The 13134-nt window shown below is 49.6% G+C and overlaps 1 protein-coding gene across 1 annotated transcript in view; it reads left to right on the forward strand.

Annotated features, from left to right (window-relative positions):
- The window catches only part of LOC103184804 (probable voltage-dependent R-type calcium channel subunit alpha-1E), a 77301-nt gene that overhangs the window by 33187 nt on the left and 30980 nt on the right, over positions 1-13134 (forward strand). The window contains exons 13-24 of the mRNA XM_042335343.1: positions 1807-1919; positions 2327-2458; positions 3058-3130; positions 4377-4494; positions 4732-4799; positions 6207-6295; positions 7803-8381; positions 8615-8874; positions 10737-10839; positions 11026-11155; positions 12056-12115; positions 12815-12921. Coding sequence (XP_042191277.1) covers positions 1807-1919; positions 2327-2458; positions 3058-3130; positions 4377-4494; positions 4732-4799; positions 6207-6295; positions 7803-8381; positions 8615-8874; positions 10737-10839; positions 11026-11155; positions 12056-12115; positions 12815-12921 — 1832 coding nt within the window. The remainder of the gene's footprint in view (positions 1-1806; positions 1920-2326; positions 2459-3057; positions 3131-4376; positions 4495-4731; positions 4800-6206; positions 6296-7802; positions 8382-8614; positions 8875-10736; positions 10840-11025; positions 11156-12055; positions 12116-12814; positions 12922-13134) is intronic.

Genomic DNA, 13134 nt, shown 5'->3' on the forward strand with positions numbered 1-13134 from the left:
TATGTTTACAATGTTCTTCCTGCAGCCTGTCTTCTTATGCTTTCTCTAGAGACAGAGTAAAGCTTTCTGCACTGTGCACCCAGCATTCCTAGGTCAGCGACAGCACAGGTTAGAGATGGATCTGGAGCTAGGAGTCACAAGCACCGTGTCTAAATTTGCAAATGATGTAAAGGTAGTAGACTGCAAAGCTGAACAGGATAGATTGGAAGAGGATTTGAACATACTCAGTAATTGGGCAAACCAATGGCATATGAAATTCAATGTACAGAAATGTAAAGCTGCTTCACATGGGAACAGAAAATCCAGGAAGTGTCTATTATTTAAATCGAAAGAAAATCTGCATAGAAAATGAAACGGATCTGGTGGTCCTGAATGACAATAAATTGAAGCTATCACAACAATGCTCGGTGGCAGTGAGTAAGGCAAACCAGATGCTGGGTTGTATTAAAAGGGCAATATTGAGCCGAAATGAGGGGAAATCCTGACACTTTATAAATCATTGGTGAGACTGCACTTGGAATATTGTGTGCAGTTCTGGTCACAAAAAGGATATTGCAGCGATTGAGAGAATACAGAAGAAGGCAGCCAGAATGATTGAGGGGATGGACTGTTGGGAACGATTAGGTAAACTGGGCATGTTCACACTGGAAAAGAGAAGGTTGAGAGGTGATATGATTACGGTTTTTAAGATTCTAAAGGGGCTAGATAATGTCGACCTGGATAATATAGACCTTAGGCAAGTTTCCTTACTTCTTATTCCACACAACTCTGTTTGCCTGGCGGTGAGTGGGAACCTTGTTTGTTGGTCAATTGGCGGATTGCTTTCCAGGGGTCACTCAATCCACGACTGTTTGTGGGATACTGCTGTGCGCAATTGGCTGCTGCGTTTCGCCCACAAAATACAGTCAATCCGCTTCACAATATATTCTGTGAAGCGCTTTGAGACGCCTCAAAGACGTGATAACAACAAGATACAAGATTCCATTTATAAAGCGCCTTTCACGTCAGGAGGACGTCCCAAGGCGCTGTACAGTTGGGTCAGGACCCGAGCAGGGGGGAAATGGTCAGGGTGAGGGGAGGGAAGGGAGGGAGCGAGGAGGGGGGAAATGGTCAAGGTGAGGGGAGGGAAGGGAGGGAGCGAGGAGGGGGGAAATGGTCAGGGTGAGGGGAGGGAAGGGAGGGAGCGAGGAGGGGGGAAATGGTCAGGGTGAGGGGAAGGAAAGGAGGGAGCGAGGAGGGGGAAGAGAGTCGAGAGGGGAGCTGAAGGCTCGGTCAAAGAGAAAGGTTTTGAGACCGGCCTTGAAGGAGGAGAGGGAGGAAGCGGCGAAGGCACTGGGGGATGGAGTTCCAGAGCCTGGGGGCTGAGAGACTGAAGGCCCGACCACTGATGGTAGGGCGATTGGGGCGGGGGACGTGGAGCAGACCGGAGCCGGAGGAACGGAGGGTACGGGCGGGTAGGTAGGGGGATAGTAGGTTGGAGAGGTAGGAGGGAGCAAGGCCGTGGATGGCCTTATAGGTGAGGATGAGGATCTTGAAATCAATCCTCTGGGGGATGGGGAGCCAGTGGAGGCGAGCGAGGGTGGGAGTGATGTGGTCCCGAAGGCTGGTGCGGGACAGTACACGAGCTGCAGAGTTCTGAATGACTGATGAATGATAAGGTGTTATGTCAAATGCAAGGATAATTATTTATATTATCTGCATGAACTCTCAGTGGCACAGTGTTGTAGACTGCAATTGAAGGAATGCTATGTGTGTGGGTATGTCTCTCTCTCTTTATATAGTCTTATATTTCTGTCCATTTCACAGGTGATTATTGGCAGCATAGTTGAAGTGGTCTGGGCTGCTATTCGTCCAGGAACCTCATTGGGGATCAGTGTTCTCCGCGCATTGAGGCTTTTGAGGATTTTCAAAATCACCAAGTGAGTAGAGATAATTATAGTTACAGTACAGACCTCCTAAAGGTGTTGCCAGCTATTAAGTATAGATTCCATGGATTCTATCTGTCTCTGGTACCCGCTCAGCACCCAATCTATACGTGTCAGCCTGAACAGTGAGTGCTGAGACATCACAGCCCAATTACATCCTCATTCATATTTGGAGGGGGGCTGTGAGGTGGAGGGAAGGGTGTAGGGTGGCTGGGGTGGAGGTTGTAGGGTGGCTGAGGGGGCGCCTGTGAGGTGCCTGAGGAGGGAGGGGTATGGTTGGTCGTGGAGAGGGGGGGGGTGGTGGCGTCAGATGTCAACTGCAGGGTGGCTGGGGCTGTTGCAATCTTGCTGCTTTTAAGCAGCCAGTGCAGGTTCATTATGACCAATCATTCAATCTGTAGGTATTGGGCTTCGCTACGCAATCTAGTTGTGTCATTACTCAGCTCCATGAAGTCCATCATCAGTCTGCTCTTCCTCCTTTTCCTCTTCATTGTGGTCTTCGCGCTGCTGGGGATGCAGCTCTTCGGAGGCCAGTGAGTATTGCATCCATGTAAGTACTCGAGTCCCCACCAGCACTCGAGTCTCTTCCCGCTCCCCACCTACTAAGCTTCAAATTTCTTCACCCTACCAAATCTATTCTCCTCACTGAGTTTCTTTCCCCCCCAACAAGTCTCTTTTCCTACACTTTCTCTGAATCTCATCCTCGCCTATTCTGAGTTTCCCCCTGCCAGCTCGCCTGCTCCTAGTGTGTAGCGGTGGCAGCGGGATTATGTGCCGGTGAGGGCGGTGGCGGGGAGGTTTGCGGGCGGAGGTGTGTAGTGAGGGTGGGGGCTGTGTGGTGGCGGGGGGTTTGTGGAGGGAGGTGTGTGGTGAGGGCGGTGTTGTGGTGGGGGGTGGGGTTTGAGGTGGGAGGTATGTGGTGGCGGGTGGGGATTTGCGGGGGGAGGTGTATGGTGAAGGCGGGCTGTGTGTTGGCAGTGGGGGTTGCGGGGGTTGGTATGTGGTTAGGGCGGTGGATGGGTAGGGGCCATTTGGCAGCAATCACCTGTTGGCGGTGACCGCATAGCGGCAGTGAATATGTGGAGAATATGTGTGTGCTACTATGTCACTGGCATGTTTCTTTCCACTGTAGCTTCAACTTTGAAGACGAGACGCCACCGACCAATTTTGACACCTTCCCAGCTGCCATAATGACTGTCTTTCAGGTAAGATATTACCATATTTTGTGGCACCCATCCAGGCTCTGTGTGTGTGTGTGAGTGCATGTGTGCGCATACGTGTGTTCCGTAGACAGTGAATGCTGGTGTAAGGTGTGTCCGTAATTTGTGGGTGTGAGAAGGAATGAGTGAACCTGGTCATGGGTGGGGTGTGAATTGACCCCTTGACCTCTGTGTTGGGTGAGATCGAAACTCAACTGATTTAGTAATACAGCCCAGCATCCTGCTTGCCTTGTTTATATCTGCCAGAGTCCTCAATCCCTGCAGCTGCTTTCCGTGCTTGCCACAAATCCACCTCATTGCTTGAACCTGAACTTTGCAAATGGGTCGGAGGAAGCCTCTCCGTTGCATCCCCAGGAGCTTAGATCCATGAAGGAGGACTGTTTGCCTTTGGTCTTCCTCCCACCTCTTTGCCTTCCCTCACACCTACACTACCCCTCCCCCATACTCGGGCCCCAACACCTGACTGCTCAGCGCTTTGGGACGTCCTCCCGACGTGAAAGGTGCTCTATAAATGTAATTTTGTTGTATGCCACAAGCTTGACCTGCATTGGGACCTTGCTGTCCGGAGTGCCTTTACTGAGCCAATAGTGAAGGGAGCTGGAGAAACAACAACAGCTTGTGCTCTTCATGTCGGGAAGTGTCTTGGAGAGCCTAACCGTGGCAGAGCCTGACGCTGAGCTAGGGAAGAGGAAGGTCTTCAGGTGTGATCTGAAAATGGGGAAGGAGGGGGCAAGGAGGGAGAGAGTTTCAAAGTTCTGGGGGTTGTGGCTGACGGTGGAGTGCAGGAGACGAGGGACATGCAGGAGGCCGAAACCAGCAGAGGAGGTGGGTGTTGGAGTGGGGAGTAAGCAGGTCAGAGACGTAACAAATTGGAGCAGTTCCTGAGCTGATAGCTAAGAGGTAACAGAAGTACAGATACAGTCAGTAATAATAATAATAATTCTTGCATTTGATATAGTGCCTTATCACGTCTTCAAGATGTCTCTAAAAGCGCTTCACAGAATATACTGTAAAGTGAATTGACTGTATATTTTGTGGGTGAAACACAGCAGCCAATTGCGCACATTATTTTATAATAATAGTAATCCTTGCATTTGATACAGTGCCTTATCACGTTGTTGAGATATCTCAAAGTGCTTCATAGGGCACAGGTAAAGTTGAGTGACTGGGGGTGAGGTGCTAACCGGAAGGAGCTCCTGAGATTGATTGTAACTAGCTATTTCCTCCTCAGATTCTGACGGGTGAAGACTGGAATGAAGTGATGTACAATGGCATCAGGTCTCAGGGAGGAGTGCGGACTGGCATGTGGTCCTCTGTGTACTTCATTATTTTGACTCTTTTTGGGAACTGTATCCTTTCCCGAGGCTGGCAGCTGGTCTCTCAATTGGAACCAAGGAGCGTCCACAGTGCTGAGTACAGGAATACTGTAAAACTTTCCTTTAATATTGTCCAACAGATGTTTTTCACATTCTCTCCTAGCCTTTCTAATTTCTCCTTTTGTTGCTTTTCTATGTCTAATATATTTTGTGGTTTTGTACCATATTGGTGTTTGTATGTAGCTTATTTCTGTAACTCTACAATCTCAGACACATTGCTGAACGTGTTTCTGGCGATCGCTGTTGATAATCTGGCCAATGCGCAGGAGCTCACTAAGGTAAAGTGTTAGTATGATTTCATTGTCACCTCATGGTAGGGGATGTCAAATTGTCCTCCTATCTTTCCATAATTCCCCTGGAGCCAGCAGCCGGGTACTTTGTCGCCTGGCTCCTTTACATCGGGATTGCAACCTCGCATTGTCCCAGCTTCAGCTAAACCTGCTCCAAGGTCAAGAATGCAAATACTGTGGCAGGACTACAATCCCAGCCCTTCTCACTTGTGAACCAGCCACCACCTCCTGACTCCCCACCACCCCCCTATCCCCATCCAACCTCTCTCCCTCCCCATAAAATGTATGTGTGTATTGCATCATGCTTAGAGGGGATGTGCATATGTTCACCTGCAAGTCCCACTGATTGCTCTGCACCTAGTCTCGGCGTGCACATTTAGCTGCCGTCCCTGACCCGAGCCACCCCTACCCAAAATGCCCCCGCTCCTACTCCCCACCACTTCGTTACTCCCACTTAGTACTTCTACCGCCATCCCCGTCTTCTCTCCCTCCTGGACCCTCCCACAGTCTCCCTCTGCTTGGGCTCATGGAAACCTGGTGACCCCGTCTTCCTCATCAATGCCTCCCTACCTGATTACACTTCTCACCACACACCCCGCCCCCCCAACGTAGCGGCGGGGTGCCCCTCATCTCCCAAACCTCCCCAGGTCTATCCCCTATTCCTCTGGCGCTTTCCCCTCTTTTGAGCACCTCACTCTCTTCTATCCCTTCTCGCTCTCCTTCAAAATTCTACTAGTTTACTGCACCCCAAACCTCCTGGCTCCTTCCTCACGGATATCTTCTTTCTCCTTTCATCCCTGTCCCTCTGCATAAAACATCTGCTCATATTGGGTCATTTCAACATTCATCTCAATTCCCCCTGCCCCAACTCCCCTGACTACGCCGCCCTCCTCTCCACCCTAAACCTCACCTTCCACATAAACTCCCCGATCCACAACCATGGCCACCCTCCTCGACCTCGTCATCACGTATGGCCTAGACATCTCTGATCTATCCAACCGAGAGAAGGCCATCTTAGATCACTTCCTCATTGCCGTCTACTCTCATATCACCCTCCCCTTCTCTAAACTCTCCACCTTATTTTTCTACTCATGGAAAAAGCTTTCCCCCCACCAACCCCCAGGTCTCTCACAAATGCTCTCTCATACTCAGATCATCTCTCCCTCTGGCCTTCCACCCCGTAGTGATCCAGACGCAGCCATCAAGCTGCTAAACGATCACCTCTCCTCAACCTTCAATTCCCTTGTCCCCCAGAAAACCAGGTCTGTCTCCGAGCCTACCCGTTCCCCCGGTCCAACAGTTATCTCCATTCCCTCAAATCCCAAACCCGGTTGCTCGAGCGCAAATGTGGCAACCAGGAGAATAATGAGGCGTTTACTCAATGTTTTGTTCCAGGATGAGGAGGAGGCCAATATTCAGAAACTTGCTCTGCAAAAAGCGAAGGAGATCAGCCCCATGTCTACCCCCAACATGCCTATCACTGAGTGAGTACATTATAGGGATCTGTAGTGCAATGAGTGGAGGTGCAGTCTCTTTTGTTTGAAATTTTTGCCTTGTTGATGTGGTGAGTATCTCAGAATTTCTTGTAAGTATGCTCCCAATAGAAAGCTAGAGACGGTCTGCTGGAAAGGCGGTAGGGTTTTCCACCGCCTTATCTCTCAGTTCCACCCTCACAGGTCTGTCCTTATCTGATTTCATTCTAACCTATCCCAATGTCTCTACTTCGTATCTCCCAATGGTTTCTCCTCCCAACCCCCGCAGCATCAGGTGCAGCTTTCCCCAGGGATCTATCCTCAGTTGTTTCCTCTTTAATATTTATATGCTCCTATTTGGCGATGTCATCCGTAGGCATAATTTTCACACGTATGGGGATGACACTCAACTCTCTCTGCCTTGATTCTTTGACCACCTCTGTTCTGAATGATTGCATGTTGGACATTAAGACCTGGATGAGAGCTAACTTTCTCCAGTTGAATGTCGACAAGACAGAGGCTCTCCTGCTTGGCTCCCGTCAGTGCCTCCACACCTCAGGTGCTGACAGCATCACTATTTATGGATGCACTTTCCACCTTATCGAGCCAATATGGAACCTTGGTGTCTAGTTCGACCCTTAAATGTTCTATAAACCCCACATCCATGCCTTGACCCATTCAGTTTTTCCTTACCTTCGCAGCATTGGCTGCCTCCTCCACTACCTCTCCACTCAGGCTGCCCAGACCCTTATCCATGCTTTCATCACATCTAAGGTAGACTATGCTCGCTGGACTATCCAACTTTTCCCTCAACAAGCTACAGCCCACCCAGAACTCTGCAGCTCATGTCCTCTCTCACACTGGATGAGGGAAACGTTTTTAGTTTTGGCACAGAAGGTTTCGGGTTCAAGCGCCACATTGGGACTTGAACTTGCATCGTCTAAAATGACACTCCAATGCAGTCTTTAGGGTGTATTGTATTGTTGGAGGTGCCATCCTTTGGATGAGATGTTAAACTGAGGTCCTGCTTGTTCAGGTGGACGTTAAAAATCCCACGGCCCTATTCGAAAAGAGAAGGGTGTCCTGCCAACAATCCCCAAAATAAAATTGGTCATTCACTTTATGGCTGGTTGTGGGACACTGTTGTGTGCAATTGGCTGCTGCGTTTACCCATGTCACCCCACTTCACAGTAAATCCTTTGAAGTGCTATACCAACTATTATTATTATTTATTTCTCTTGCACTTTCCCCATTATGTCTGTGCTGATACTCACTCCCCCATTGGCGTTCTTTAATCTAAACCCATTCCCTTGCTCTTTCCCTATCATGTCCATGCTGATGCTTGTTCCCCACTGGAGCTCTCTACCTGGTTGTGAGGTGGTATTAACTATCAGTGCTCTGATTGCCACCACTTGTCAGGATAGTAAGTCTGTACTGCGGCTCAGGGTTAATTGGTGTATGCCCTCTCAGATGGAAGTTTTGTATTCTCTGCGGTTAATGTCATGTCTTTTCTCACCAGAGGGGAGAAGCGGCGACGTAAGCACATGTCCATCTGGGAACAGAGAACCACTCGGCTCAGGCGGCACATTCAAAACAGCGGCCGTGAGACTCAGTTCCCTGAGGAAGAGGGGCGGCTACCGGCCCGCAGGTATCGCAGGCGCTATGCCAAGATCTTCGAGGCGGAGAGCACTAGCGGGCTGGAAGCACAAGAGGAGGCACAGGATGGAGAGAATGCAAAACGAGACGGCTTCAAGAGTCAGTCACTTCGCAATAACTGGCAAGACATTCCGGAAAATAGGAGCACATCAGTGAAAGTGAATGGGGACCAGGAGTATCGGCAGCGACAGTCATACCGGCGGGCAGTCGAGAACTCTGAGAATCTGAGGGTATATGGATACCGGAGCCGGCGCCGGCACCGCTCCCTACACAAAGAGATCAGGACTGGGCTGGAGACAGTGGAGCCAGGGTTAAACCGCAGGAATGGGAGCCGTGGAATCGGGAAGGAAGTGGGCCCAGGACAGGGGGTCACTGCTGCACAACACATTAAAGGCCCTGAGGAATACAAGCAGCAATTGTGCAGTGAGAACCGGCATGCACGGTAAGAATCTGTATTTACTAGGATACAATACCTAAGAAATGCCTCAGTCTCTAAATGATTCCTTGACACTCGACTAAAACAGCCTTGGCTGTTGTTTAGTGGCCGTGTCTGGGGGCCAGGCCTGGTTTGTGGCTGTGTGAATGAAGTTGGCTTTAGTGTGCCATTCGGTGTGGCTACTGTTGTAGTTTTGATGGGTGCTCTGGTACTAATAGTGAGATTCCTGTTCCTTCCAGCTGGAGTAACCACAGCCCCAGTGTGCAGGCTCCGAACGACAGCACCGATACAGCAGTCAGTGAGAACGTGGACAGTGTAAAGAATAGCAGGCTCATCCGGCAGTCCCCAAATGAGGAGACCAGCCTGCTAACCCTCCAGTTGGGCCCAAATAACAGCCAGAGCTCCCCAGGCCCACCAGCAGAGATGGGGCTGCAACAGACTGCGATTGAGATGGATGCTGCAGACACACAGACCCCGATGGACTCACTCGTTGCATCAGGTAAGTCTAGCATTTCTACAGGCAATCTGTAGCTCATAGCGAGATAATAAGGGACTTTATCCATATCAACTAGAAGGAAAAATTAACAAATATAAATGTAGATCAGTAATCAGTATTTAAACTGGAGCTGGAAAGTACGCTAGACTGATTTCCTCAAAAAGTGAAGGGAGTGCGTCAAAGCTGGGGGTATCTTAGATGAGTAGAAAAATTAAAAGTAAAATTAGATTTAAAAAAGACGTGACTAATCTAGAGATAATTAGTGAAACTAGAGTGTGCATCCACGCAGTTTGATGCTGTCAGCACCTGAGGCAAGAAGGCACTGAGAAAAGCCAAGTAGAAGAGTCTCTGTCTTGTCAACATTGAATTGGAGAAAGTTAGCTCTATCCAGAACTTAATGTCTGACAAACAATCAAAGAAGCAGTGATCCTGGAATAATAAGCTATGAGCAACGATTAAACAAATTCTTCAGTCTTTGAAAGGAGGCATCCCAGATATAACAACAACAACAAATTACATTTGTATAGCGTCTTTCACATGGGGAGGATGTTCCAAAGTGGGTGGGGACGGGGGCGGGCTGGGTGGGAAAGGAGGTAGGCCGGGTGGGGCCGGGTGGGGACCGGGGATATACTGGGCGGGGGGGGGATGGAGGCGAGCCAGTGGGGGGGGGGTGGATGGGGACGGGAGGGGGGGCATGCCGTGTGGGGACGGGGAGAGGGCTGGGTGGGGATGGGAGTACGAGGGAAGGGATCGGGCCGGGTGGGGATGCGGCTGGAGTCTGCTGAGCAGAGTTAGTAAACAAGTTGATATGGCATCAGCAGTTCATAGAAGTAGGAAGGAGCAAGGCCATGAAGGGCTTTGAAGGTGAGGACAAAGATTTTGAACTCTATCCTCTGGCAAATGGGGAGCCAGTGGAGCTGGGTGAGGGTGATAGGGTGACATATCGTAATAATAATAATAATCCGTGCATTTGATATAGCGCTTTTCGCGTCGGGAGGACGTCCCAAATTGCTTCACAGAACACACTGTAAAGTGAATTGACTGTATATTTGTGGGCGAACGCGGCAGCCAATTGCGCACAGCAATGTCCCACAAACAGTCGTAGATTGAAAATGACCAATTTATTATTGTTTTTGGTTTTGGAGGGATTATTATTAGGCTCTGTGTGGAGTAAGGAAACTTGCCCAAGGTTTCGCCCTTAAACATGTGTATAAGATATTAAATGGGATTGAGAAAGTAGATGCAGAACAATAATTTCAGATGCACAAAGACAATAGAATAAAAGGACATGGTTAGATTTGTAAAAAGAAATTTGACGACAGATATGAGGAATAATTTCTTTAACCAGAGGGTAAATTAACAACTGGAACAGGTTGCAGGAAGGGTGGTTGAGATGAGGACGCTAGGTTCCTTGTAAGAAACATTGGGTGCTGTGACAGGAGGATGGGTTCAGCAGGGATGAGCTGTAGATCATTCTTCATCTGAATCTCTCTTGTGCTGTTGTGCATGCTGGAGGGACAGTTTAGAACAGGGGTCTCCAACCGGTCGATCGTTGCTAGGTATTATCTTGCACATGTTCAATAAAAACTGGAGGAAGGAGCGATATTTACAGTAGTTTAAACAATAAAGTTTGTGTTTATATTTTGAGATGCATGAAATACTTTGTGCATCTGGCTTTGTTTTCAATTGGACTAAATAACTATGCAGTTGTATTGCATCTTCCTCTCGGCTTTTTGATCATGTGTGAGAGCACCACCTAGTGGCGATAGATCATTCGGCGATGCATGGTTCAGTGGGAGCTCTAACTTGTGTTAGTGGTGGTGATGGGGGGTTGCCATATTAATCCTGCCTTGCTGTACCTGCAGTGAATGATGTGAATGTGAGGGGCAGAAGTGGGGCAAAAGACCCAAGGAGGATCCGACCCATTGTTCCCTACAACTCCATGTTCATTTTCAGCACCACTAACCCGTAAGTATGTGTGTTTGAGAGAAAAAGAGTGTGTATGTGTGAGAGAGAGCATTTGTGTGCATGTGTGAGAGACTGTGTAAGGGTTTGTGTGTGTGTGTGCGTGCATCTCTTTCTGTTCACCCTTTCAGTGTCTCTGGGTCTCATTCTCACACTATGTTTTTCTGTCTCTCTCTATGACTGTTGCAGACTTCGTCGGATGTGCCATTACATAGTGAACATGCGCTACTTTGAGATGTGCATCCTGCTTGTGATTGCATCGAGCAGCATTGCCTTGGCAGCAGAGGATCCCATCCACAGCGACTCCAAGAGGAATCAGGCATGTGCAGAAGGCGTGGGCACCTGGATTTAGCCCACTATCAAGTACACTCACTGATCAGGCCCAGCCAATCCAGCTCCTAGCCCCCAACTCACTGCCTACCCCAGCCCCCGACACATTGCCCACTCTAGGCCCCGACACACTGCCTACCTCAGCCCCCGACACACTGTCCACCTCAGCCCCCGACACACAGCCTACCTCAGCCCCCGATACGCCGCCCACCCCAGCCCCCCACACGCCGCCCACCCCAGCCCCCCACACGCCGCCCCCCACCCCCAGCCGCCCACCCCAGCCCCCCACACGCCGCCCACCCCAGCCCCCCACACGCCGCCCACCCCAGCCCCCCACACGCCGCCCACCCCAGCCCCCCACACCGCCCACCCCAGCCCCCCACACGCCGCCCACCCCAGCCCCCCACACGCCGCCCACCCCAGCCCCCCACACGCCGCCCACCCCAGCCCCCCACACGCCGCCCACCCCAGCCCCCCACACGCCGCCCACCCCAGCCCCCCACACGCCGCCCACCCCAGCCCCCCACACGCCGCCCACCCCAGCCCCCCACACTTTTCACGCTGTCATACCTCCCTGTAACTCCTCACGTCTAAATTATCCACCTAAAAAAAATCATTTATCATCGCACCAGCTTCTGAGCAGTGCGGAGGGAAAGGGGTGACAGAGGTGGGGGGCATTGGCGACAGTACAGGGAGAATCCCCACTATAAAAATGATTCCTTCACTGGATGCCAGCCGTCTCTAGCGAGTAACATCAAATTCCAGATCAGCATGGCCTGGCTCAGGGGTCACTTCTAGATGGTGGAGACAAGAAATGGCCAAGCATTCAGCCAGCTTGCGATCTGAGTGGCTCCTGGTCACCGTCTTACTCTCTCTCTCCCTCTCATAGATTCTGAAGTACTTTGACTATGTTTTCACTGGGGTCTTCACTTTCGAGATGGTGATAAAGGTTAGTGTGAATATGTAGCCCAGGTTCAGTATGATTACAGCTCCTGCTGCTGACTTTTTCCAAAGTTTAAACTGAGGTGGTGATTGTTACACTATCGTTCAAACTGAAGGAGATAAACCTTTGGAATACAGGCCAGTTCGTCTCACTTTGGAATAGCATTGAGTCAATTAAAAGGGGACAAATTGATAAACATTTGGAAAAGAATAAACTGTTTAGAGACAATCAGCATGGAGTGACTAATGCTGATTAATCCAATTAAATTTTATGAAGAAATTATCTAGCATAAATGATGAAAATGAAGCTTGTATATGGACATTCAAAAGGTACTGTATAAGATTATTATCAGAACCCCATCCCCAGCATAAAACAACAATTTAGTATTTATTGTTTTATCCTGGAAGTTTACCTCATGTCTGCGAATGATATTGCCCTGGAGGGAGCATCTAAATGAGGAAAAGGAGGGGCACGCCACAGATGACGATGAGGGGAGGGAGGAGAAACCGTTGGTGGAGACGAAGTGATGGTGGTTGGTTCAATGAGCCTATGGTGGAGCACAAAGGGTGAGGGACATGCAGGAGTCTAGAGCCAGCCAAGTGGAGGTGGCTGGTGGTGGAGTGGGGTGTAAACAGATCAGAGAAGTAACAGATTAGACTAGTTGCTGAGCTGAAACAATCAAAATTTTTGTTCTCCTCTTGGCAGATGATAGATTTAGGTTTGATATTCCATGAAGGATCATACTTCCGAGATTTATGGAATAATCTGGATTTCATTGTGGTGAGCGGTGCTCTCGTCGCGTTTGCATTCACGTAAGTAAATGGTAACAGTTTGAGTGTCAATTTAATCAGTATTTAATTCCATGAGAGGACCTAAACTGCGTCCTCGCTAGTGTCAGTTTGTGTCTCAGTGTGTGCGCTTGCATGTCTTTCAGTATGTGCACATGTGTTTCTTTCAATGTGTGCGTGTGCATGTGCCTGTCTGTCAGTGCGCGCACTGGAGCTTGTCCATGCGCGCACGCAGGT

This window comes from Callorhinchus milii, unplaced genomic scaffold (assembly GCF_018977255.1).
Source record: "Callorhinchus milii isolate IMCB2004 unplaced genomic scaffold, IMCB_Cmil_1.0 Scaffold5, whole genome shotgun sequence".
Lineage (NCBI taxonomy): Eukaryota > Metazoa > Chordata > Chondrichthyes > Chimaeriformes > Callorhinchidae > Callorhinchus > Callorhinchus milii.